This window comes from Coloeus monedula, assembly GCF_965178545.1.
Source record: "Coloeus monedula genome assembly, chromosome: 4".
NCBI lineage: Eukaryota > Metazoa > Chordata > Aves > Passeriformes > Corvidae > Coloeus > Coloeus monedula.
This window is the reverse complement of record NC_138784.1, coordinates 75442974-75469232: the sequence shown is the minus strand read 5'-3', so window position 1 is coordinate 75469232 and position 26259 is coordinate 75442974. Positions and strand designations below refer to the sequence as shown.

Here is a 26259-nt window from a genome sequence, read left to right as displayed (position 1 = left end):
GAAAACACCCCCAATTTGCCAAAATCCAGCGGATTTTCCTGCCTGGATCTCAAATATCCTTAGGGAAAAGCTCCAACATTCCCGTGGGAGGTGCAGGAGAGCAAAGCACCAAGGGTCACACATCTCCCAACACCTCCAGAGCTTTCACCAGGGAAAACCAGGGAGATTTCAAGAAATCTGATTAATATTCCCTATGGATCCACTTATTCCCTACAGATCCACTTATTCCCTACGGATTCATTTAACCGCTCCTCCCCAGGGAGAAATGTTGGCATTTTCCATCCAGCTGGTGGAATTAAAAGGATGAAATCTCCGGATAGTGAAGGCAGGTCACAGGGATGTTGCCAGGAGGAATTGATGGCTGCAGAAAAATGGGATTGCTGGAATCAAATGGCCAAAAATCAGCCCAAAATCACCCAAAAAAGCCCCCAAAAATCATCCAAAAGTCCTATCAGTGGGCCAGAGGAGCAAGTGGAAGGGATTATGTTATAGGGTGGTATCGATTTCAAGTTTGGAATTCTATATCCTGGAAAAATGACAACTTTCTGGTGGCTTCCAGGAGAGTGCCAGAGCCTTAAAGAATTTAAAAACTTCCATAAATCTGGGGGGTTTTCCCTATTTTCTTCATGCCTGGAAGGGCTGGAGAGGAGCCGAAACCATTCCCAGTTACCAGCAGCTGGTTTTAACTGGGATCAGGGAAGCAGAGGATCCACACGGAGCAGTCCTGGTGCCCACCACACACCCGGCTCTGACTCCATTTCCGGCAGATTTTTGGGCTGGATATCCCAGGAATGGGCAAAATCCAGGCTGGGAAGGCAGTCAGGGCTGCAGCTGGATGGAGGATTCCAGGGAATGTGGGAATCCAAGGGGTGGGATGGCTCGGCCACGCCGGATTTCGTGGCTGCTGTGGTGGAGAAAAACCCGAAAAAATCCTGGGGTTCCTTCTTTGTGTGGGATCAAGGCGTGGGTGCCCACCTGGGAACTCATCCCTGTGCCCACCTGGGATTTCATCCCTCCTTCCCCCTCTGGTTAGCAATGCCAGGCAATCCCAGAATCATTTCGTTTTCCTGGAAAAGCCCTCCAGGATCAGCTTGTGCTGATCCATCCCCACCTTGTCACCAGGAATTCCTTGGACGCCTCCAGGGATGGCGACTCCAAACCTCCCTGGGCAGTTCCAAGGCCTGAGCACCTTTTCCATGAGGAAATTCCTGCTGATGTCCAAGCTGAGCCTCTCCTGGCACAGCCTGAGGCCGTTTCTTGTCCTGGAAGTCGAGACTCATCTGACATGGAGCCTGAGCCTGCTCTTCCCTCCCCTTTGGGCCACAATTTGCTCCAGTTTGGGGATAATTCACCTCTGCTCCACGCCCCTGGCTCCAGCTTGGTTCCACCACGCATGGATGGAGTGTCCATCCCCATTCCAGCCAGGAATGAGGGATTTCCACGCCAGCTGGGACAGAAAACAGCCTGAAAACCGCAGCTTTTCACTCCTTTTCTGCCTCAATTTTGTTTGTGGTCGTGATCAGTGGGAGAAACCGAACTCTGCTGTGGATCTACGGCTCTCAGAGAAAGAAACTTCGCTTTGCCAAGGCTGCTTTCTCCCAAACTTCCAAGGAAAAGTGTCAGGGAGCGAGGGAAGGAGCCAGCCCCAACCTGCCTCGCTCTCACAGAGCCCCCATTGTTGGAGCCTCTCTCAGCCCTCCCTTCCCAAACAGCCTCTCCCTTCCTCTCCCGATAGCCGTTGTTTTCCCAGATAAATCTCCAGGCACAGCCCGGCACACGGATCCCTGGGAGCCGGGATAACCTCTCCGTGCCACCCTGGGATTGATGTCCAGTTAGCACTGGGAGTTTTGGGGGTTTTTCCCAGGAAAAACAGGATGTTTTGCCCAGGAAAGCGAAATGATTCCCTATGGATACACATATTCCCTATGGATTCACTTAACCACTCACCCCAGGGGAGGAAGGTTGGCATTGGCCATCCATCTGGTGGAATGAAATGGATGAAATCCATCCTGGCCATCCCTGCCAGTGTCCTGATTTCAGGAGTCGCCTCTACAAGGTGAGGAAGGTCCCACACTGAGCCAGGTGGGCTCAAAGGACCGAACTCAGGGCGGGATTTTGCCTCGGTCAAGGGTGTGCAAAACACCCTGGGATCTTTTTGTGGGATCTGTGGGATCTGTGGCACCGGGAAATGATAAATCCCAGAGGATTTCCCCCATCTCCAGGCCTGCACAAGCTCTTCTCCTCAGCAGGAAAGGATCAGGCTCAGGATTTTGCCTTGGTCAAGGGTGTGCAAAACACCCTGCTGGGGTTTTTGTGGGATCTGTGGGATCTGTGGTATCTGTGGCACCGGGAAATGATAAATCCCAGAGGATTTCTCCATCTCCAGGTTGGCACAAGCTCCTCTGCTGAGGAGAAGAGGATCAGGGTCAGGATTTAGCCTTGGTCAAAACAACCTGGTGGGTTTTTTATGGGATCTGTGGCACTGGGAGATGATAAATTCTGGAGGATTTCTCCATCTCCAGGTTGGCACAAGCTCCTCTCCTCGGCAGGAAAGGATCAGGGTCAGGATTTTGCCTTGGTCAAGGGTGTGCAAAACAACCTGACGGGTTTTTTGTGGGATCTGATGATAAATTCTGGAGGATTTCTGCCATCTCCAGGCCTGCACAAGCTCCTCTGCTGAGGAGAGGAGGATAAGGGTTGGGATTTAGCCTTGGTCAAAACAACCTGGTGGGGTTTTTGTGGGATCTGTGGCACCGGGAAATGATAAATCCCAGAGGATTTCCCCCATCTCCAGGTTGGCACAAGCTCCTCTCCTCGGCAGGAAAGGATCAGGCTCAGGATTTAGCCTCGGTCAAGGGTGTGCAAAACAACTGGTGGGGTTTTTGTGGGATCTGTGGGATCTGTGGCACCGGGAGACGATAAATCCTGGAGGATTTCTCCATCTCCAGGCCTGCACAAGCTCCTCTGCTGAGGAGACGATGATCAGGGTCAGGATTTTGCCTTGGTTAAGGGTGTGCAAAACAACCTGGGATCTTTTTGTGGGATCTGTGGGATCTGTGGCACCAGGAAATGATAAATCCCAGAGGATTTCTCCATCTCCAGGCCTGCACAAGCTCCTCTGCTGAGCAGAACCGCGGCGCTGCAGGAGCTGCGACTTTTCCTGGTCTCGCAGCGCCAATGGAAGGGGAGGGACATCGCTCCAGCTTCAGAGCCCTCCCCCGGCGGCTTTCAAAGAGTTCGCTTCTCAGAGGCCCCTCCTGAGCCTGGAATCCTCCCGAGAGGGAGTTTTGTGATCCCGGAGAGAGGGAGGAACGTGCGGCCGAGTCAGACCCTGGTTTTGCTTCAGTAGGAAACAGCTTGAGCTCAGTGAGGTCGGGAATTGTCCTCATCGCATTCCGGGCACACAGGGATGCGCTGCTTTTCCTTTAACTCCAATCCCCCTCTGGAATTCCTGCCCCTCTCCGATGACTCGCAGCCAGCCCTTTCTTCCCTGAAATCCTCCTTCGGCCTCCCAGGGTTTGCTGCTCCGCTGCTTCCATCGCTTTTCTCCCTCCTGATTTTTGGGGAGGTCCCTCCTCTCTCCCTCTCCTCCAGCTCATCCCAAACACCGGGCCCGCCCAGGGCTTGAGAATTGGACACCTGAGGATTGGAATTGACACCTGAGAACTCAGAATTAATTAAGCTCTCACCAACCAACAGCTCCAAGTTCTTCTCCCAGGGCTGCTCCCAATAAATAACAACAACCAAAGGATGGGTTAGCACATTCCCGAAGAACTGGATTTAGAAAAGGTGGATCTCAGGGGCTTGTCCCTGTAGGCAGAGCTCTGTGGCCACCAGGCCCGGCAGGACAGCAAGTTCCAGGCTTTGGGATGACACGTTCCCCAGGCCGGGATGTTGTGGCTCCTTGTTTCCATGGGTTTTCCTGGCACGCCGGGCCTTGGGGAGCTCCCTGGCACTGTGGGGACACCAAGTGCCATACCTGAGTGAGTCCAGAGAAGGGGCAGTGGAGATGGGGAAGGGTCTGGAGCCCCAGGAGCGGCTGAGGGAGCTGGGAAAGGGGCTCAGGCTGGAGCAAAGGAGGCTCAGGGGGGACCTTGTGGCTCTGCACAAGTCCCTGACAGGAGGGGGCAGCCGGGGGGGTCGGGCTCTGCTCCCAGGGAACAGGGACAGGAGAGAGGGAACGGCCTCAGGCTGGGCCAGGGGAGGCTCAGGGTGGACAGCAGCAGGAATTTCCCCATGGAAAGGGCGCTCAGGCCTTGGCAGGGGCTGCCCAGAGAGGTTTGGAGTGCCCATCCCTGGAAGTGTCCAAGGAATTCCTTCCTGGAGGTGGCACTCAGGGCTCTGGGCTGGGGACAAGGTGGGCATCGGGCACAACTCGGACTCGATCATCTTGGAGGGTTTTTCCAACCTCAGTGATTCTGCGATTCTGTGTCCGGCGGCTGAAACACTGAAAATTCACCAAAACGTGAAAAAATAACCCAACGCCTTCACGGGGTGGGCGTTCAGCCGCCGCCGGCAGCCCCGCGCGGACTACAACTCCCGCCAACCCCCGCGCGGCGCCGCGAGGAGGCGGGGCGCGGTGCCGCGCCGCGGGGGATGACGGGAGCTGTAGTCGCGGCGGGGCGGAGCGCGGGCGGGAGGACTGCGTATCCCGGCCTGCAGCGCGGCCGCCAGGGCGGCGGGGCGGGACGGCGCGGGGCGGGGCCGGCGGCCCTGAGGGAACCGCAGCCGGAGCCGGAGCAGTCGGCGGCGATGTCGGTGCAGGTGGCGGTGGCCGCGCCCGCCGTGGAGCTGAAGGAGCTCGGCGGCCCCATGGACAAGGCGGCGGGGCCGCCGTGCGACCCTGTGGGCGCTCACGCGCCAGGGCACGGCGTGGCGGCGGCCGCCTGCCCCGTGCCGGGCGCCGAGCGTGAGGCGGCCCCGGCCCCCTCCGCCGAGCGGCCTCCGGGGAGCGGCTGCCCCGGGCTGTCCTCGGCCGCCGCTAAGGTGCCGCAAGCTTCGGCCATGAAGAGGAGCGACCCGCACCACCCCCAGCACCGGCACCGCGACGGCGGCGAGAGCAGCGGCGCCGCGGCCGAGGCGCTCGTGAGCCCCGACGGCACCGTCACCGAGGCGCCGCGCACCGTCAAGAAGGTAACGGGGGCCACACCGGGAACCCCCCGGCGGGGCTGTGCGGGACAGCGGCTCGGGGGAACCGGCCCGGGGCTCGGGGCCGCGGCGCTGCCTCCGCCGGGCAGGGGCCGGCCCGCTGTGGGGGTCCCCGGTGACCCCGCGGTGCTGCCGTGGCCGCGGGGGTGCCGCAGGGCCGTGGCTGCATTTTGGGGCCGTGTTCTGCCGTGTCTGGGGGTCTGTCTGCGCCGCGTCCCCCCCGTGTCTGCCCTGTGGGGTGGCGCTGGGTGCGTTCACAGCCCATTCCCGCACCCCCAGGTGTGGGGGTGCCTGCGGGAAACGCGGTACGTGAGCTCCAGGGTGTGTGTGGGTCCACATCAGGTTCACGCTCCCAGGTTTATCTTGGAAATATGGATAAGCAGCAGATAAAAATGTACCGGGAGCCGCCGGTGACGTTGGCATGCGAGGCACGGCCAGGTGTGCCCGTACCTGGATGCGGGATGTCCCTGTGCCTTGGGGTGAGTCAGGGTGGGTTTTGGGGTGCCCCATCCCGGCTGTGACCTTCCAGCTTCACCCCAGGAGCGTGTGGAGCTCTGTCCTCCTGGTGAATCCACCCGCGTGTCTGCAGCTCCTCAGGTGGATGCAGCCGTGGGCACGGACACTCCCTGGAGCAGGGGGTTGTGTGTGCTCTGCTGTGGATACATCCTCCGTGCGTGGATGGAGGGAAATGCACGTTTTCCTGGTCTTTTCGTGCCTGGCATCCTTCCCGTTGGAAAGCTCAGGAGGAGGAGTTGTCCCCCGTGAAACTTTTGAGGGGTGTAGGAAAAGAGGTGTCCTTGTCCTAAGGGGAGCCTCCCACCTCATGAAACTTTGGGGTGAAGACTTTACCTCCCTACTCATGGACTTCCACCCTCTTTTGGGGTTGCTCTAATATTTCCTCTCCCTTTGGAAGACCCAGGGTGAGGGAATTTGTCTCCATAACCGTGATTTCCTTGAACCATGGCTTCCCTGAAATTCCAGTTTCTCCTTGGAAGGAGAGCACATCCCTGCAGGGCAAGGTCTGCCCGTGAGGAGAGTCTGGATCAAGGTTTCTTCATCCCCCTAAAATTCCCTGCTGGGGGTTTCAGCTCCTCGATAAAGGACATTTTTCCTCTAAGATCATGACTCCCATCCCCAGTGTCTGGAGCCCTCTCTGTCTGATATCCTAATCCCATCTCTATTTTTAGAGACCCTCAGGGCATCCATATTTCTCCTCAACTCTGCTCAGTACTTCTAAACTCTTTATCCCATCCGTCTCCGTTCGTTCCTGGGTTAAACCACAAAAAGGGATTTGTCCTTGCACTTCCCGTCCTGAATTCCATGGCACTGAATTCCCACTAAGCCTGGGAGGGAAGGGTGGGCTGGGATGGGGTCGTTAGCAGGAACAGCTTCAAACCTGCGTTGCTCCCTGGCTGCTCCTAATCCCAGCAGCTGGTGCCTCGCAGGAGCAGAGCAAAGGATCCAGGAGAAAGCTGGAATTCCACGTGAGGAGCAGCCCAGCTCCCAGCTGGCTCCTGGGAGGGGTTTCTTTGGAGCTGCCGATCCGTCTGGTTGCTAAAGGCAGCGGGATGTGCTGCTGGAAGGGGATCTGGGAGCACAAACTGTTCCTTCTCCTCCTTTTCCCAGTGACTTCAGCGGGTTCCAGCCACTCAAACCAGGCTTTGCATTTACCACATCTCCACATCCAGGCTCCTCTCCTCCTCAGGGAGTCGTGGTATTGGAATAAAACCAGATTTGGGAGCCATCGAATTGTCCCTGGGTCTGTGGCTGTAAAATTGGGCACGTGGAGCTGAAGCATCTGGTGGAAGGAGGTTTAGAACCAAAATAAGCAAGATGATTTTTTTTTTTTTTTTTAACTCAGATCCAACAGAACTTTGCTGAAACAGAGGTAAAAGTCTAATTAAAATGGGTGAAATTTGTAGTGAAACTGATTCTAAACAGCGTTTGGAATAAAAAAATCTCAGTAGCTTTTTATTGACTGGGTTACAGATTGTACAAATATATTTTTCTTGGGCTTTTTCCCTTTCCTTGGAATCTTAACACCCGTCCTTGAAACACCACGCCACTAAATTGGGATTTTGTAGTCCTGAGACAGAACCAGAGTTCCCAGAAAATTCCAGTGACTCTTTTCCTCTGATACCGCTCTCATTTGAAATCTTCTTCTCTGTCAGTTCAGTATTTTATTTATCTGTCTGCTTTTAGATGTTCTGATTTGTATTTTACCTTGGTAGGGTATAAAATAGGAAGTAATAGGTGGAGTAAAATTATATTTTTAGGTATATAAATACTTTTATTATTATTATTTTATATTTTTATATATATTTATACGCACACACAGATGGTGCTGGGTTTTTCTCAAAAAAAGAAGATCCGATCTTGGGGAAAAGACCCCTGGAATCCCGTTGTTGTGTTCCCTTTGGATTCTTGCTGGAAATGCTGTAATTCCTCATTCTTGAGGTGACACTGGACTTTTGAGGTGTGGGATAATGGTTCCAAACCTTCTCCTGACCCTCTCTCCTTGCCCTCCTCCAGCTTCTCCCGTGGCAAACGGGATGAAATTCCCCCCTTTAGGTTGAGTGAATTTCCCGGTGGATGAACCTCTCCGGCGTGAGGGCTCGAGGAAGAGCTGGGAATGGAGTGGGCGATGGAAAAACCTCTCCAGGAGCAGCTGGACGCTGCCCTGGCTCAGCCGTGGGGTGGATTTGGGGTGGATTTGGGGTGAGTCAGGGGCGCGTGGGGAGCGAGGTGAAGCCAGGGGGGCTGAGTAACAGCTTCAGGTGTCCTGGGCTAAACTTATCCGTGCCTGTGAGTCAGGGCCTGAGTCACCTGGGCTGGTTTTTGGGGTTTTAGTGGTGTTTTGATGAGGAGCTGATCGCTCATCAGCTCTGGGGGCGTGGTGGATGCTCGTGGTGTGTTAATTCTTAGAGCGTTCCCAGATCCAAGGGCTGAGAGTCACAGAACTTCTGGAAATCTGTTACTAGTGAGGGGGGAGCTGTAATTAAGACTCCCAAGCTGATTAACTGGGTGATCTTAGCCTTGTCATGGCAACTCTGTGGCCCCTTCCTTCAGCTGAGAGAAGAATCGTGGAATCACGGGATGGGATGGGGTAGGAGGGACCTTAAAGCCCGTCCAGTTCCAACCCTCTTCCACAAGAAAAACTTGGATTTAAACAGATTCAGGTCTTGGTTTAATGGTTGTGAAGTGCTTGGTACCTGCACCCCACACTGGGAAGGTTAAACGGCAGCCACTGGGAGGTTTTATATTAAGCAAACACCAACCCACAAAGCAAAAGGTGATTTTTTTTCTTTCCCCACCCCGTCCCAGCAGAAAGCCCAGCTGCCTGCTCGGATTTCCAGCCGTGTTCTTGCGCTTTTCCCATCGTTACAGCCGAGGTTTTGGGCTGGGAAGGGATTGATTTGCTGGGGCTGTTGATTCATTTCGTGGGCACGGTTTGCTCTTTGCAGACGCCTCCGCAGCGCCGGGGGCTGTGGGAAGAAGCGATGGCTTTTGTCACCGTGTCACCGTGCACCGCTAACGAGGTGCCACATCCTCCTGTCGTGTCCCTGCTCCGCTCTAACCCTCCTGAAACTCCTCACCGTGAAATTCCCCGGTGCAGGGATTTCATCCCAGAAAATGCCTGCTGCTCACTGGGCTGGCACATCACCTGACTGGGGAGCTGCCACGGGAGGTTTTGTTCTGCTCAGACTGTAAATGACTCTCATGTGGCTCCTCTAAACGATGCCTCTGACCTTGGTTCCCAGCAGATTTCACTGGGATGAGAGCCTCGCTTTTCCCGTGTAAATTCCCACCTTTGGTGGGGCACACGGATGGGGGGGATTTTTTGGCTCCCTTAAGGATTTTACATCCATGCGTGCGTTTCTCCTCTCTTTTTTCCCTTCTAACCCCGAGCCGTCACTTCTGCCAGGTGATAAATGCTTCTCCCGGGGGCTGACTTCCCAGGAAATGCACGGAACGAGCGTGGCTGGAATGCTCTTTAGGAAAACCTTCTGGGGGGAGGCCGTGTTCTTTAATTTGGCGCGATAATCGCCGATGAATCCGGGTTAATTTTGGAAGGTGCCTGTGTGGAACCGAGCGCACACAGATCAATCCATCAGCCTTTGGGGCTGAGGGGCGGGAAGGGAAGGTGAAGGGAGAGGGAAATAATGGCTGTGAAATGAGCTGGTGAGGGAACAGCAGCCGGGGAGAGCTGCAGGGAGCCTTGGAACTGGGAATGGCAAAGCTGCCCTTTGCCAGGGGGCTGTGGCACCGGAATCTGTTCCCGTGGCAGGTCAGAATCACTGAAACACATCGAGATCTTTGTGTCGTGGCTCTCCTGGAGGGACAGAAAGCTGGTTGTTGAATTTCCAGGCAGTTAAAAGGCGTAGCTGGAGCTTTGGCCTCGAGTTGGGGTGTGAACAACAAGGCAGGGGAAGGAATTACAGCTCTGGGTGCTGCCCGTTCAGGCTTTGCTTTTACCTCTGTCTGGTGAATTGTGAAGCCATGGGATTGACTGAAGTGCAGCAAGGAGGAGCTGGAGCTCAAAAGAAAGGAAGGAGCCAGGTAGCTCAGGTGGAGCAGGAAGATTGCTCCGTTTTGGTTAAATTAAGGAATGCTGCAAACTGAAGGAATGCAGTTCTCAAGATGTTGAGCTGCCACGGTGGTAGGCTACGAAACCGAAACATTTTCTTCTCCAATATTTAGAATAAATGGATATTTAGGGCGAGTTTGGAGATGATCTTGAAGGTCTCCTCCAGCCCAAACCGTTCTGTGATTCAATGATTTATTTTCCATTTCAGTTTTGCTGTTTCAAAGCCAAAGGTCCAAGAGTAGAAGCTCAGTCATGGGAGGGGAACCTCCTCCTCCTTGGGGTGGGATGGCTGATGCCCTCTCCTGTGGGGAGCGGAGCTGTGGGTCTCAAAATGGGAGCGATGGGTGGAAGAGAGACAGGCAGCCTGAGAAATAAGGTCCAGCCTCGAAATAAAAATCCTGGAGGCTGTTTGTTTGAGTCCCAGCAGAAGTGTTAGACTCCAGGGCTTGGAATGAGCAGCAAAATGACTGGGAGGAAAAGAGGGAGTTAAGGCTAAAATAAGCTTTAAATATTTCTTGTGTGAAATCCTCCGTGCTCAGGTCTGCAGTTAAAGGCACTTCCAGCAAAAAAAAAAAAAAAAAAAATCCCTCTGAAACGCCTCAATTTCAGCCTAGAGAAGGCATCAACCACTGAATTTCTTCCTTTGGTGTATCCAGAGGCTGCTGGTGTCAGCTCAGGGTGTTTCTTGGTGGAAAGTTTGGAAATAGGAGCAGAAGGTGGGGAGCTTTCCAGCCGGGAGCAGCTGACGCAGGTGGCACCGGCACGGGGAGAAAATGGTTCGTATTTTTAGTTGCAGCATCAGCGCTGGCAGAATCAGCTGTTCCCAGCAACGTTCTGGGGCTTGAGGTGAGATATTGGGAGGAGGTAAAAAAGGAGGGAAGGTTTTAGGCAGCTCTGTTTGCTCCTTTTGGTGGTGCAGCTGTGAGGGACTCATTTCCAGAGGCAGAGGCGGTTGCAGGACCCAAAATTCAGTGTGTGTGTGTGTGTCCTGGATTAACCAGAGGCTTTGTGCAGTTAATCCCAGCTCTGCAGCAGGAGAAGGTGCAGGAGGGAAGAGGCCTGAGGAATGTGGAATTCTTCAGGGAGCTTGGAGGTCAAAGATTTTTAAAAATTAAGGGTTTTTTGGAGAGCTTTTCTCATCTGACGCTGTGTTTGAGGCCTCAAAGCAGGGTTCAATGCCCTTAGGAAGCATGGATTTCTTGTTTCCAGTTGGATTTGGGCAGGTCAGTGTTCTCAAAGGATGTTGGCTTGGCATTTTTTTTGCATCCAAAGCCTGTCCAGCTTTTCCCAGAGCAGGAATTCAGCCTGATGGAGCTGCTAAGGGAACTTTCAAACTTCAAATATTCCATAGGTGCAGCTCATGGCATCAGCGCTCACTCCCAAAATACATTCTGAATTCCCATAAAATCCTGGAATGCTTTGGGTGGGAAGGCTCCTTAAAGATCCCCCCAGTGCCACCTGGGTGACACCTTCCCCTATCCCAGGTTGTTCCAAGAACGGACCAGAACTTGTTATCCCTCGAAACCATGGGTGAAGCTGATGAAATTGGCATCTTTGGCCACGCTTCTTTTTGGATCCGAGCTGTGGCACAGTTTGTGCTGCCGAGAGAACCTCGGGATGCTTTTTAGTTCTTGAAATGTCTTTTGTTGTCGTTGCTGGGAAATGCACTTGTGTAATTGTGTAAGCACACGTTGAGATGTCTTTTATTTTTGCTATGCTAGAGTCACGCACAGATGTCTTGGCTGGAACAGTTGTTAGAGGGAGCCGAGGGTTCCGTGTGGCTTTCCAGAAGATTCTGGGGCCAACAGGAATGGAAATAAATGACATCTGCAGGGACTTCCAGAGGATTTGGGGTGACATTGCCCAGCTCCTGTCCCAGGTGAAAGGAAGTGTGACTTTGGAGCACTCTGGGATAAGCAAGGATGGGGCAGAGCCTGGAATTAACATTCCAAAAAGTGCTGGGATGCTTTGTGTTCTCCAGCTTTTCCAAGGTTCTCCGTCTCGGGTTTGTAACTGGATTTTCCATCCCTGGAAGTGTCCAAGGCTAGGCTGGACAGGGCTTAGAGCACCCTGGGACGGTGCAAAATGAACCTGTTCCATCCACTGATGGACACAGCTTCTTCCCAAAGCTCTGAGTGTTTATTAATTCTAGGGGGTTTTATTTCTCCTCAGTTCCCAGCTTTAATATTCCCCTAATTTCCAGCTTTATCCTAAGAGTTGGAATGCTGCAGGGCTGGGACTGTTGGAACTCCAGGTATTTATATATATATATTTTTTTTTTTCCCCCTGTCCTGACAGAGCCTTAAATAGGCAGCCAGTTGCATTTTTCATGAGAAGCAGAAAGAAGAGATAAAATCAGCTCAAAAATTCGGTACTTGCAAAAAAATTGCTGAACCACCCCGTGGCAGATTAGATCCCAAAGGCAAGTATTTAAAAACCAGAAGGAGTTAGGAAGTTCTGCTCCTTATTTACCCCCCAGAGGTGAACCTGATGGATGTTTCATCCTGGGAAAAGCCAGGGGATGGATCATTCCCATAAAAATGACTCAAGGACCAGTCTGGGCAAACAGCTCCCTGCAGTTCCTGCTGCTGTCTGTTCCCAGGGATGTTCCCAAAGCTGCTGACTCAGACCTGGAGTTCTCCAGGACTTTCTGGAGCTGGGGAATTCAGCTGGGATCCTTTTCAGTCTGGCCTGAGATGGTTTTTGTTGTTTGCAGGATGCACTGATGTGTTCGATGTGGCGTTTTTTGGTTACAAACAACAAGACAACAACCCCAACCTTGGGCTTTCTGGGCTGTAATTTCCAGCATTTCACATCGAGTTTGGTGTTAATTGAAGTGGTTTTCTGTAAAACAAACTGCAGTTTTTCTACTCTCCGCTGGCATTGAATCCCTCTCCAGTCTTTCTGCTGTTACTGTGAGGTTTCAAAAGCTGATAACAAAATCCTTTTTGTCTTCAGCTAACTCAGAAAATCGTGGGTTCTCCCGAGGGTTTGATTCAGGTGCAGGAGGTGTTATTGCTTGTCTGTGCTTTCAGCAAGTCCACTGAGGCCGAGACTCGGCTTCCCCTGCTGAAAATGAAAATATTTCTGTGCTCCCTGCATTTGTTCAGCTTCCCTCGGCTGCTTTGGAGGCCAGCGTGGGTTGTAGAGGTGCTGAACCGGGGCAAAGACCAGAAAACATTCTTATTTTTGTTTCATTTCTTATTTTTGGGCTCTGCTAAGCCAAGTTGAGGCCTGAGAAACCACAAGTGGATCAGTGAAGTCCCTTTATTTCGTGCTGAGGAGGTGACAAGTGACAGCAGGCGGGGACATCGGCTGTAACTGCTGGGACAGTGACCCCTCTGGAAATCAGAACGTGCAGAGCTGACAGCGTTGGCACAGCAGGAAACAGCCCCAGGTTGTGCCAGGGGAGGTTCGGGTTGGATATGGGGAAGAATTCCTTCACGGAAAGGGTTGTCCGGCCCTGGGCAGGGGCGTTTCCAAGGCGAGCGCTGGCCTGGGCAGTGCTGAGGGTGGTCGGACTCCCTGGGCTCCGAGGTGGTTTCCCACCTCAATGATTCCATGATTTCGTGGAAATGTAAGGCCTTGGCTTGGCCAGGAGCAGCGTGGCGATGGAATTGACGTCCCGGCCTGGCCGGAGCGGAGGATTTAGTGGGAGGATGAGCTGTGCCCGGCTGTTGGGTGGGCACGCAGCTCCCAGCGGCTGGAATGTCGCCTCATTCCCGATTTCCTCTGGCAGCTTTTATGGAGCTCTTTCCCTCAGGCAGCATCGCTGGGATGCTGGGAAGGTCAGGCGGGCAGCACTTGTGCTCTGGTGGATTTTAGACTGAGCTCTAAAATCTTATCTCACGGAAGACTCGGGGCGTGGGTTTATTCCCACCTTGTTGTAATCCCAATTTCCCAACATCAGCATCCACTGTAGCTGGTGGGGGGGAAAAAAAACAACCTCTGGAGAGGAGAATGACCAAGGAACAAAATGAACAGTGCTGAATCCCAGACTCTCTGGTTTTTAATGCCTTTAAACAATGCCAAGATGAGCACGAAACAAGCAGAACAAATTGGGCTTCAGTGAAGGATTGAAGGAGGGGGAGTGATTAAAGTCCTGTTGTATCTCCTTGCTGGAGGTGTCCTGTGGAACCTCCCTGCTGCTCCTGGTATTCCCAATAAATGAATGGGGACAATCAATTTCTTCTTCTGGAAATGGTTTTGAATTTCTTCGTGGAGGTTTGCTGACTGAAATCTTCATGTTGCACCCATGGTTTTCACCTTAGCCCTTCGTTTATCAAACTCTGAGGGTGTTTTTCTCAGTCCTCTTTGCAGTTTTGGATCTGTGGGATTCATCCCTAGCCGTGGATTTAGAGGATGTGGTAGAAAATGGGAAGAAAGCTTTTTGAAAGCCTTTGTTGTGCAGGAAATATAAAATCTTCGATGCTTTCCCAGAGTTAGGAATGGAGCCTCACCCTGTGGTACCCAGGAGAGTGTCCACAGGGACTTTAGAAAGTCCAGGAGAAATTCCAGACAGCGGAGGGCAGGAAGGAGAAAATAATTGAGTGAAGCTTAAAATAATTCATATTTTAATAGGGAGAAAAATGATATTTGGCTTTACTGTCCTAATAATTGACCACTGGGTGGATGCCTGTGGAAAACTTTGGGCTCAAGGAGTTTTGCTTTCAGAATTCCTGGAGAGAGGATTCAGCTTGGGGAAGAGCCCATCTCATTCCAACCCCCCGAAAAAAAGCCTGGAATCGATGTCAGGGAGTTTTTGTCTTGATTAGTGTCAGCTCTGCTCATTCCTGCTGTGCTGAAATTAAAGGAATATTTTCCAAACAGCTTTACCAGCCACACTATAGGCAGAGAAGAAATTTGGAAATCTCTTCCTCACAGCCCAATTTTCCATGTTTCATTCTCCCAGGAGCCAGGAATAATTCTTCCAGCACCTTTGACTTGATAGGATGTCATATTTTTCCTTGATAAGAAAATTGAGGAGACCATGTTTGACTAAGCAAAATGAATATTTAATTGTGCTTGTGCTCAGCCTCATCCAGCACTTCCACGTGGATAAAAATGGGAGAGTTTCCTGGAGACAGACACAGTTTGGGGGGTTTTCCCCCCTTTTTTCCTAAAGTTTGGCTCACCATCCTCTGGGCTTTAAATTGGTTTAAATGGGGTTCTCCAGTGCTAATGTTATGCCAGATTCCTGATCAGTGGTGTGGAGTCGGGGCTTGGGAGACTCTTGGAGCAGCTGATGGAATTAACGTCACCGTGGCAACCACTCTGATTAACATGGGCTTCCCTGGGAATCTTCCTTGGGATTAATGTGGGCTTCCCTGGGAATCTTCCTTGGGATTAATGTGGGCTTCCCTGGGAATCTTCCTTGGGATTAACGTGGGCTTCCCTGGGAATCTTCCTTGGGATTAACGTGGGCTTCCCTGGGAATCTTCCTCACGATTAACGTGGGCTTCCTGGGGAATCTTCCCTGGGAATCTTCCTTGGGATTAACGTGGGCTTCCCTGGGAATCTTCCTCATGATTAACGTGGGCTTCCTGGGGAATCTTCCCTGGGAATCTTCCTCGGGAATCCAGGCTCTGTGTGTGTGTCCTGAGTGCTCCTGGCTGCATCCATCCCCTCACTCCTGCCCTCTGCACTCTCTGAGTGCATCTTTTGGGAGCCATTCCCACCCTGCTGCTTTTTCCTGGGAAAGCAACAGCCCTGGGCTGGCTCTGGGTCAGCCTGGGGTGTTTCCTCCCCGCTGTGACATTCCAGAGTCTCCAGGTGCTGCTGGAGTGGTGTGGTGGGGACAGTGTCACACAGCCACCTCTGGGCTGGTTCATGGTACCGATCCCGGGAATTCCAGCTCCTTTTCCCAACTTCTGGCTCTTGGGAGAGCTCCAGAGGAGCGGTGTGGCTCGGGATTGTTATCCTGGGGAGTTTGGCAGTGGCTGCTTTGGAAGTTTGTGTGGCTGGAGAGCAGAGGGGGCACACAGAATCCCAGAATCCCAGAATTAATGAGGTTGGAAAAGCCTCCAAGGTCACCGAGTCCAACCTGTGACCTTGGCACTGAGTGCCACCTCCAGGAATTCCTTGGATACCTCCCGGGATGGGCACTCCAAACCTCCCTGGGCAGCCCCTTCCGAGGCCTGAGCGCCTTTTCCATGAGGAAATTCCTGCTGATTCCAGCCTGAGGCCGTTCCCTCTTGTCCTGTCACTACAAAGCCCTGTAAAGACAAACTGACAGAGCTTTAATGTCCCTTTCAACCCAAAGCACTCCCTGATTCTATAACGATTCCGTGATTCACAGGGGAATAATGGGGGAGAAATCCTTAAATGTCACAGCTGGGTGGAAAAATTTGTCTATGAATTTTCAGGAAAACCTTGGAAGCATCGAAGCTGTTGTCACGCGTTGGGGCACTTTCAAAACCCAAAGCTTTTTTCCTATATATATATATATATATCTTTTTTTTTAATTTAACCTGTTATTTATGTGCATCTTGTGTTATTTTTGAGTGAAAAAAGATCAGATTTCATGCATTCAGCAGTTCTGTGTTTAGCTGCTCATTCTTCCTTTCTCTTTTGACCGATATTCCCAGCAGCAGGTGCATTTTGAGATGCCCTCCCGTGTGTGGGACAGCTGCTTTGCAGATGATTTTCGAACATCCCAAACAAGATCAGTTGTTTTGGTCAACATCTGGAGGAAAGGAAAAAAGGGGAGAGACAAAAGAGAGGAGGGAGAAAGGTTTGGGGTTTGTGGGTTTTTTTTCTAATTGTCAAATAGGATGAGACTGTTTTGGAGATGTCTCTCCTGGTTTTCAGAGGAGTTGTTGCAGGCCACATGGCATCATGGAATATTTTGGGTTGGAAGGGACTTTAAGGATCTCATTCCACCCTCTGCCATGGGCAGGGACACCTTCCATGATCCCAGGCTGCTCCAAGCCCCATCCAACCTGGCCTTCCAGGGATCCAGGGGCAGCCACAGCTGCTCTGGGAATTCCATTCCAGCCAGGAGTTCCTTCCCAACACCCAATCCAAATCCATCCTCTGTCAGTTTAAAAAGGTTGTTTACAGGGGCCCTGCCATGTCCAGGTCCCTGTGTTTCTCTTGGAGTTTCTGTTCCCCATGGACACAAGGAATCCATAAGGACAAAACCTCCAGCTCTGGGAAAGGCTTCACACCCTTTGTTTTGTAAATACCTTTCCTGCAGACTGGAGCCCAGAATGTTTAAGCTGAACCTGGTCCAAACTGATGCAGAGTGGGAGGAAAAAGAAAAGGAGGGGGGGGGGGGGAAAATGGAAACCAGTTTCAAGTCTGGTTTGAAATTCTCACGTTGGGTCCCCACAAGAGGCAGAGGAGAAGTCCAGGGAAGCCATCTGGGAAGGGGAAGCTGTTCCCAGAGTGGTGTTGGGGTTGTGTGATGAGGAAGAGGGATCGGGCTGGGCCCGTGGGGAGCCCTCAGCAGCGAGAAGGGTTTGGAACAGAGCACAAGAGGAGCGAGGGATGTGCTTGTTTTATACAATCATGGGATGGTTTGGGCTGGAAGGGACCTGAAGATCTCCAATTCCAGCCCCTGCTGCGGGCAGGGATGCCAGCCACGGTGCCAGGCTGCCAGAAGAGCTCGGTCCTGGGGGGGTTGGATTAGAGCAGAATTCTCCATTCGATCATTCGTGGCATTTCCCATGGCAGGTGCTGCAACCTTCCCCTTCCACCTTTGCTCCCGTGACACCCCAGTGGCCTCTGGCGACAGAACACAGCGTGAGGTTGTGTCTGAGGGGCAGGAATCCCTCAGCAGGGAGCTGGGACAGCACTTCCCTCGGAGCAGGGCTGTGGAAGGAGCCCAGGAGAAGGATGTGGAGAGATGAGCACATCCCTCACCTGCAGCACCCCCAGAGAGGAGCCAAAAGGCTCCTTGGAAAGGCAGACAAATCCCGGAGCTTCAAAGGGTTGAGTGTCTGCTCGCAGGTTTGGGGAGCTGTTCCTCGAACAGGAGCAGACAAAGGCAGGGCAGGAAGGGAGCCTGGAGGGCTTTGGTGCTGAGCCTGGCAATGCAGAGCCTGGGGACAAGGCCTGGCTGCAGATCCGGGCTTGCACGAGCAGTCGGGTTTGGAGAGCTCCGGGTGCCTTCAGATGGGCAGATAGGGAGGTGCTGGGAGCTGGGGGTGGTTGCTGATCCCAGGAAAAGGAGCAAAGCAGAGTGGGTTGGTGGCTGTGGGAAGGGAGCGGCTTCCAGGGAGTCGCTTGGGATGGTTCGTTCTTCAGCAGCAGCAGGGACAGAAGGGCTGAGTGTCAGCTCCTGGCAGAAGGAGGGTTTGGGGAGAAAAAGCACTTCTGCTTTCCTGCCTCATTGCTGGGCCTCACAGCACTGAAGGAAGGGGTTTTGTTGCTGTTTGGTGGGCTCGTGGGAAGCTGGAGCTGTGAGCTGGGCTTTACCATGGGTGTGCCAGCCCAGACCTCGCCCGAATGGCAGAGGGAAAATCCCAGAGATCCCAGCTCTCGTTGTTCAGGGAGAGTCTGGAGTCCACTCCTCAGGAGGGAAACCTCCCTCCGGTTGGGTTGCCCAGAGAGGTTCTGGACTCTCCATCCCTGGCAGTGCCCAAGGCCAGGTTGGACGGGACTTGGAGCAGCCTGGGACAGTGGGAGGTGTCGCTGCCCATTGCTGGGTGGCACTGGAGGGGCTTTCAGGGATCTACTCAGCTGTGGGGCAGGAAGAGGCGTTGAGGAACAGGGAAGTGAGGAAGAGAAAATGCTCCTGTGGCTGCGTGTGGTTTTCAGATGACCTCGGGCAAATCCCCCCGGCGCTGTCTGGGCCTTCCTCTTGTTCCCAAGCCGAGGCCGTGTTTGTGCTGTGCTGTTTGGAGATCATTTGCAATTACAAGAGAGATGAAATCACCATCCACTCGATGTTCCAGGAGAGCTTTTCGTCTGGCATCTCACTCTGAGCTCCTGAAACGCTCCCTGCTGAATTATTCCCTGCTCCAGATTGTTTCCTGCCTGGTTTCTGAGCCAGCCATTCCCACACCCAAACTCTTCCGGCATCCCCTACAAACCCTGGTCCAGTGCGATCCTAAGGATTCGTTTCCGGACATCTGAAGAGTTCAGGGGAAGGGGGAATGGATCCTGAGAGGATGGGAAGGAGCAGTTGGGTGTGGAGAGAGTTTTGCTCCCAGCTGTGCTCACGCTGTTCCAGGATATCTTTTGAGCTTTTCAAAGGGAACAGCCCCCAGATGAAAAAAGGCTTTGGAGTTAGTTCTGAACCAGTTACTTTTTTTAATCTAAAATAAAATCGGTGATGACTCAAACACCCATAAAAGTGTCTGGCAGAACCCTCCAGCTCTGAAGTTCTGCAGTGCATTGCTTGTAAATGTCATTTTTGTGGGAGTCTCTTTGAGTGGAGCCGGGCTCTTTGAGACAGGGCACAGCCTCTGAGATCCCCTTTGCAGCACTGACTGAAGAATTATTTTGGGTTTCCTGCCCTTGGACGATTCCAGGAAGGCTTGGGTTATCTGGTCACCACAGCAAAGGAGCTGTTGGGTAACTCCGAGTGCCAAGAACTTGCTGTGCTTTGCTTTTCATTCTTCTCCGACTTTTTTTTTTTTTTTAATTTTATTTTTAATACATATAAGCTGAAACATTTTCTGGTTTCTCTGCGGCAGAATGACCACAGATGAGTCACGGGGCTGCCCGAACATGTGAAGCATTTTCAGTGTTCTTTGCGATGCCGCTTCCATGATGCATCTTCGGGTGTCTGCTCCGCCTCTGGAGACAAGGGAGCTGCTAAGACACCCATTCCAAAGCGTGAGGAAGCTGCTGCTTGGGTCAGCCCTGTGAAAAGCCCCACTAAATCCTGGTTGGGAGCTGGAGATTGGATTGTGATGCTCTGGCTGATTCATCAAGTGATTTTTGGGTGGGATTTTTAGATTCTCTTGCTTGGGTTACTTAAGGAAAACTGAGTAGGTGTGTGCAGACCTGCGGAGCTTCCTGGCTAAAACCCAGCCCAGACAAAGCTCCCGTTGTTCTTCGGGGCCTCTGAGCTGCTTTTTCTCTTGTTTATTTGTTCTTTGTTTCCTGCTCTCTGTTGTTGGTGTGCAGCAGCAGGGAATTAGCGCTGCTGGCCGTGATTCAAGGGACGCTCTGCCTCAGCCTGCAGGGTGTGTAGTTCAGGTGCTCCCCAGCAAGGTCAAAACTCCAGGACCTTTGGAAACATCAGGAAATGTGGCCTTCATCCAGCAGGTGAAAGGTGTCAGGGATTATCTCAATCAGGGAATCATGGAATGATCTCAAATCCCATCCAGTGCCAGCCCTGCCATGGGCGAGGACACCTCCCACTGTCCCAGGCTGCTCCAAGCCCCAATGTCCAGCCTGGCCTTGGGCATTCCAGGGATCATGGGGCAGCCACAGCTGCTCTGGGAATTCTGTTCCAGGGCCTCCTCACCCTCACAGGGAAGAATTTCTGCCCAAAATATCATAAATAACCTTATCTTTGGGATCAGATGAATTCAGCTCTCTTGGTGATTTCTCTGGACTTCCTTAACTGGGTTTGGGAGGAAGTTGGGGATTTTTGAAGTTTACTTCCAAATTTTTTTAGATTTTAGTATTATTTTTAAGTTTTCATTGGCAGGACAAGAGCTCAGCCCCCATTCTCTGTTACAGAAGTTTTCCCGTTCTTCCTGAATCCTTTTTAGCCACAACTGCCTTGGCCTGTCCATCCCCCTCCGGAGGCCTCAGCAAGAGGGGATCCCTTGGCTGCTCCAGCTCCCAGCCCAGTGTGTTCCATTGCCATCACCTGTATTTCTTTTTCCCCCCCTTCTTTTTCCCCCCCTTCTTTTTCCCCCCCTTCTTTTTCCCCCCCTTCTTTTTCCCCCCCTTCTTTTTCCCCCCCTTCTTTTTCCCCCCCTTCTTTTCCCTCTTTCCCCTTTATTTTTATCTGAACTGAGGAAGCTGCTGCAGTGCTCCGGGTGTTGGCTGTGCTGAGTCTCCCCTGGAAATGGTGGCCTGGGGCACAAAGGCGAGGCGGAAATGGGCTGGAATAACCAACTCGCCGCTGGCCCTGCCTGGGGAGCCTCCTTCCCTCCCTCTGCACCTTGGGCAAGAGCCTGGAGTCGTCCCACGGAGCTCTCAGTGCTCCTTGTGTGGTTCCACGCCCTTCCTCCTTACGGGATCCCACAATTAATGAGGTTTGGGAAAGCCCTCCCAGCCCATTGTGCCCAATCCCGCCAGAGCCCTGAGTGCCACCTCCAGGAATTCCTGGGGCACCTCCAGGGATGGGCACTCCAAACCTCCCTTCCCACGTTTAGCAGCCCTTTCCATGAGGGAATTCCTGCTGCTCTCCAGCCTGAGCCTCCCCTGGCACAGCTGGAGGCCGTGGCCTTGTTGCTCCTTGATTTTCCTGGGTATCTTTGGAAAAGAAAAGCCTTGGAGGCTTGGTGCGGGGATGGTGCAAGTTCTGGGATCTGCTGGGTACAGAGCTACAAAATTCCTTTTCCTCCTCTTCCCCTGACCTTTCCCTTCTTCTGGTGCCACGAAACTGCCGGATTGGCTCGAGCAGCCCCACAACTTCAGCCACGCTCTGGGTTTTCTGCTGTCCCTGGCACTGGTTGGCGCCAATCCTCGTGGTTTCCTCGTCAGGATTGTCAGTGAATTAAAAACCCAACTCTCTGTGAAATCAGGATGGCGAATCCTGGACAAATCTGGCTTTGGGCTGTGTCAGCAGCAGAAAAACCTCGTGGCCAAGGTCAGTTCTGCAGCACCTTCGCTTTGTCAAGTTGAGCCTTGCCTCAGTTCTGAGATGGTTTTTAGTCCACACAGTTTTTGCTCTGTCAGACTTTCACTGCCTTCTTTCAGTCCCTGAGGAATTCCAGAGCAGGGGCAAAGAAATGGGATGGAATCGATTCCAGAACCAAATAAAGCAGAGAGAACAGGAGCAAACCCCACCTTTAAGGGGTGGAATGCCTTGGGCGGGAGTTACAGCCCGGCCCGGTGGGACTCCCTCGGTCACCGAGGGTTCTGACCCTGTTCCTCTTGCACTTCCCCTGCCTTCCTCCCTTTTCCCCCTGGAAAACGTGTTCAGATTGTCCGATACCCGCCCCCTCTGCCACACCCGTGCCCAGCAGAGCTGCCACACCCTGCTCTGGCAGCCAGGAAAGTTCCAAAGTCGAGCTTGTTTTAGTGCCACGAAGCTTCGCATCCTCGGTTCCCAGCTGGGCCAGCGCTTGGATTCAACGATTTCTCGTCTGGAGAACGCTTCAGTGCTGACCCCACGGGTCTGGTGCTTGGGATTTACAGTAATTCCCAGCTGATTTAAGGCAGTGACTTGAATTTCCCTGAGGTTTTGGCAATTTAGGGCTGGGCATACAGAGCTGTCTGCTCTGGGGCCCTGACTTTGCTGGGAACATGTTGAGATGTCCAAAGCCAAAGGTCTGGGTTGTTTTCCCTGATTTTAATGGGAATGTTTCAGTGAGCTACTGCTGCTGCTGAAGCACAGATAATAAGTTTTATTTTTATTTATTTATCTTTATTTATTTCTATTTATTTGGACTCCTGAGCTGGAGTCCATTTCTCTCATGTTTATGAGACACCTCCCACTATCCCAAGCTGCTCCCAGCCCCAATGTCCAGCCTGGCCTTGAGCACTTCCAGGGATCCAGGGGCAGCCCCAGCTGCTCTGGGAATTCCATTCCAGCCTCTCCCCACCCTCCCAGCCAGGAATTCCTTCCCAAGATCCCACCCAAATCCTTTTTCCACTCTGAAGCCATTCCCTGTCTCCTATCCCTCCATGCCTTGTCCAAAATCCCTCTCCAGCTCTCCTGGAATTATTTGGATCCAGTGTAACTCTCCTGCTGCCTTGGGCAATTTGGCTTGGCTTTAATTTCACCTTAATTAAAAAATCTGCTCAGCTTTTGGGTTTAGTTGGAGCAAAAGACTTCCCAAGTGCATCTGTGGGCTGGGGCTGCAGCAGCTGGATAGAGAATTCCTTAATAACTGACTTAAAGCTGGAATTTTTGTCTTGTTCCTGTCTATCCCATCCCGAATTTCCATTATTTTTTAGGGCACTAGTGGAGCCCTAAGGAAAACATGGATGGAATTTTGGGATCCCGGACTCTGAATCCTCCTGCTCCCCTCATCCTCCATTCCCCACCCCTGTTTGTTTTTTTTTATTATTATTAACTCTCCACATCAAAATTCCACAAGAAATCTCATTCCTTGCTCAGTAATTTGTGTGGGGTTGGGTTTTCTTTTCTTCCTGTTTTTTGATTCCTGGCCAATTCATGGCAAATATCAACCAAATCATTCTCCAGCAAATTAATCATCCTCGTCAGGCGTGTCCTTGTTTTCCCTCGGTGAGCACGGAGCAGCACAAGAGTTGGTTTTGCTTTTTAATTACTTTTTCTTTCCCCGCTGGCCTCTTTAGTTTTGGCCTTGTCAGGAAGGGCCACAGAAGTGGAGTTTTGGGGGGTGGAAAATGGAATTTTGCACAACTCCCTCATCCACAGGCTCCAAATGAAAATTGCCACCGAGCCACGCTCGAAACAAAATTGTGATTTAAACACCGAAAGCACTGAAAATTCCCCATTCTCTGCAATTCCACCCCTCATTCCCCACCTCATTTTATTCACCTGCTGGATTCCCACAGCTCCTGCTCGGATTAATTTGCAAATCTGGGTTCTGGTCATCAATTGCTCCTGGATTTTGGCAGCGTGGAGAGGCAGGAATGCCGTTCCTTCCCCTTGGAGGTGACTGCAACCCGCACATAAATAATTTTCCCATTAGGAAAGGAGCCTGGTCCTGTGTCCTGTGGGATTTGCCGGGCTCAGAAACACTCCTGCTGCTCCACACTTTGAAGATAATAAACCATAAAAACGTGGCTGCTAAAAGATTTTGCCGGATTGGATGTTTTTAGACTTAAAAAAAATGTGGTGAGACAGCAGCCCTGGTGTGGTGTTGTGGTAATTAAAGCCTCCGGGGTAATTGAGATTTTATTAAAGAAATGAGGAGGAGGAAGGGGAATATTTTATTTGGAGTTTTCAGGATGCTGCAGGAGACGTGGAGCTTGCACAAACTGTGCTTCCTCCTTGATTTATTGTGTGTTTATCCCAGCTTGGAGTGGCAAATCCTGGGAATGCCATCCCTGTGCAAAGCAGAGGGAGTCTGGAAATAACCATGTTTCCCCCCAAAAAAAAATCCGCCTCAACTGTGGTTTGTGCTCCTCAGGAAAGGGAAATGGATTTTCCAGAGCCAACTTCAGGCTGGAATCAGCGAGGGGATGGAGGGAATGGTTGGTGTTAGAGATGGACACAGTGGAGATGGGGTTTGGGAAGGAATTCCTGGCTGGCCTGGAATTCCCAGAGCAGCTGTGGCTGCTCCTGGATCCCTGGGAGTGTCCAAGGATGAGCTGGAAAAGGCTTGGAGCAGCCTGGGACAGTGGGAGGTGTCCCTGCCCAGGGCAGGGCTGGCACTGGATGGCCTTGGAGGTCATTCCCACCCAAACCATTCCATGATTTTCCCTCTTCCCCGAGCCTTCACACAGATGTTGGGAACAGCCACCTAAAACAGCCGTTGTCACCCCAAAATCTCCCATCCCAAGCTGGCAGTGAGGAAACCATGAAATCCATGGAGAATTGCCTTCCAGCAGCCCGGATCCGATGAGAAAAGCAGGATTTCCCCAGAACTGCCCTGCTGCTGTTGCAATTTTAGGTGATGAAATCCAAGCAGAGCAAAGCCGTGCCCTGGATTTCAGATCTCGGAGCCTGGAAATTGCTTTTCTTTTCCTCTTTCACCCTCCCAGCTGATGACTTGGCAAAATCCTGAAATGTTCGACCTGAGGGGAAAACAGGGAGGGAAAATCCCCTCCAGCCTCTGCTTTCAGCAGCTTTCTGTGCTCATGCACACCTGGAGGGAAGCAGATCTTCCCTGTAGCTACCTCAGCCTCATCTTTTTGGCAGAAAAACCCGATTTTTGTGAGGTTTGCAGCTTTGTTAGAGCGGCAGCTGCTGCCTCCATCAGCATTTCCAACGTGACCCCCACCTTGAGCATGCCAGGAGCGTTCTCCCGGTGCTGAGGAGCCGTTTTTAGGCTGGGCAATTACGCAGCTCTCCTCAAAGGTTTCTATTCAAGCAGCAGTTGCTATTTACACGCTGAATTTCTGCGTTATTAGAGCTGAAACCCTCCTTAAACTCAGCTTTACGAAAGCCAGGGCGTCAGCAGAAGGAACCCAAAAGCGCCTCTGGTTCCTGTTCCCCTCAGCAGCAAAAGAGCTTTTAAACCAAAGCATCCCCTCAAAAAGAGCCTGGAAAGGTTTTGTGGGATTCAAAAAGCGGCGGATGGAAGGTGTGGTTTGGGCTGGGCAGCTGGGGCCCAGCACAAGTGGAGTTAAACGCTGAAACTCATCAAAGATATGGCACAAACCTGGGGTTAATTAGGCGGGAATCCCTTTTTTTAATGGGTTTTGCCCTTTTCTTTACCTTTTTTCCTTCAAAGCATCGAAAGCCAAAACCTTTGGTCACCCAAGGGAGTGAGAAGTCAACGTGGGGAGAGGGTGGGGATGAGACAGGAAGGTCAGCGTGGACTTTGAGTTTATCTTTTGCTTTTTTCTGCATTTAAACTCTCTAAGTCCATCTCATGTGAAGCTCTGGGTGTTTCTCAGACGTTCTTTTCTCCTCCCTATATTTCCTCTTTACCAGGAGAAGTTGTGGATTCTCCATCCCTGGCACTGTCCAAGACCAGGCTTGAAGCACCCTGGGATAGTGGGAAGTGTCCCTGCCCATGGCAGGAGTGGACAAAAATCAATTTCCAGGTCCCTTCCCACTAAAACCATTCTGTGATTCTCTGATGGGACAAAAAGTTTGTCTTGGAATGGGGCAAATTCAGAAAAGGACAGAAACTTGTTGGTCTTTACAAGAGGAATTACTGAACCCGCCTGCTTTGAGAGCTCTCAGCCCTACGATGGAAGCTGTTGTGGCGTGAGGGTGTTGCTGCGAGGGTTGGAATTGTCCAAGAAATGTCCAAGTTTTGCTTGGAAAAGCTCGGGAACGGGATCATTTCCGTTCCACAGCACCTGTATTTAGGTTGGAGAAATCAGGGGAGGAGAGGCTTAAGCTGTGCTTTTGTATTGTGAGAAAAGCTCCCACTTGGAATCCTTTAAATAAACCAAATAATCCCTAAACACACACTGGCACCATGGCCAGGGCTCAGCCAGGCAGGAAATCCTGGGAAGATTCGGCGTCACCGTGAGCTGTGCCTGCGGCTGGGGGTACAGCAGGGGAGTGAGAAACCTTCAAGAATCATTTTGATCTTTTTGGGGCATTTTGAGATGTTTTCTGTGTGTTTTAAAGGCTGTAATTCCACATTTTCAAAGGCAGCGTGCACGAGAGCTGCTGTGGGCAGGGGGAGAGAGGTGAGGCTGCTTCAGGAGAGCAGGGAGGAGGTTGGAAAATGTTCCCGAAGTTTGGTGGTGAAGGAAATGTCCTCAGGGAGGCTGGGAAAGAGCCAGGGGTGGGATGGAGACTCAGAGACCTTCAGCAGGTGACAGCAGAGTCT

The 26259-nt window shown here is 52.0% G+C and overlaps 1 protein-coding gene across 1 annotated transcript in view; it reads left to right on the top strand.

Moving 5' to 3' along the window:
• The first annotated feature begins 4707 nt into the window (after positions 1 to 4707).
• Positions 4708 to 26259, top strand: part of AHCYL2 (adenosylhomocysteinase like 2) — a 75057-nt gene continuing 53505 nt past the window's right edge. The window contains exon 1 of the mRNA XM_082280136.1: positions 4708 to 5133. Within this exon, the coding sequence (XP_082136262.1) occupies positions 4753 to 5133 (381 nt within the window). The 5' untranslated portion in view covers positions 4708 to 4752. The remainder of the gene's footprint in view (positions 5134 to 26259) is intronic.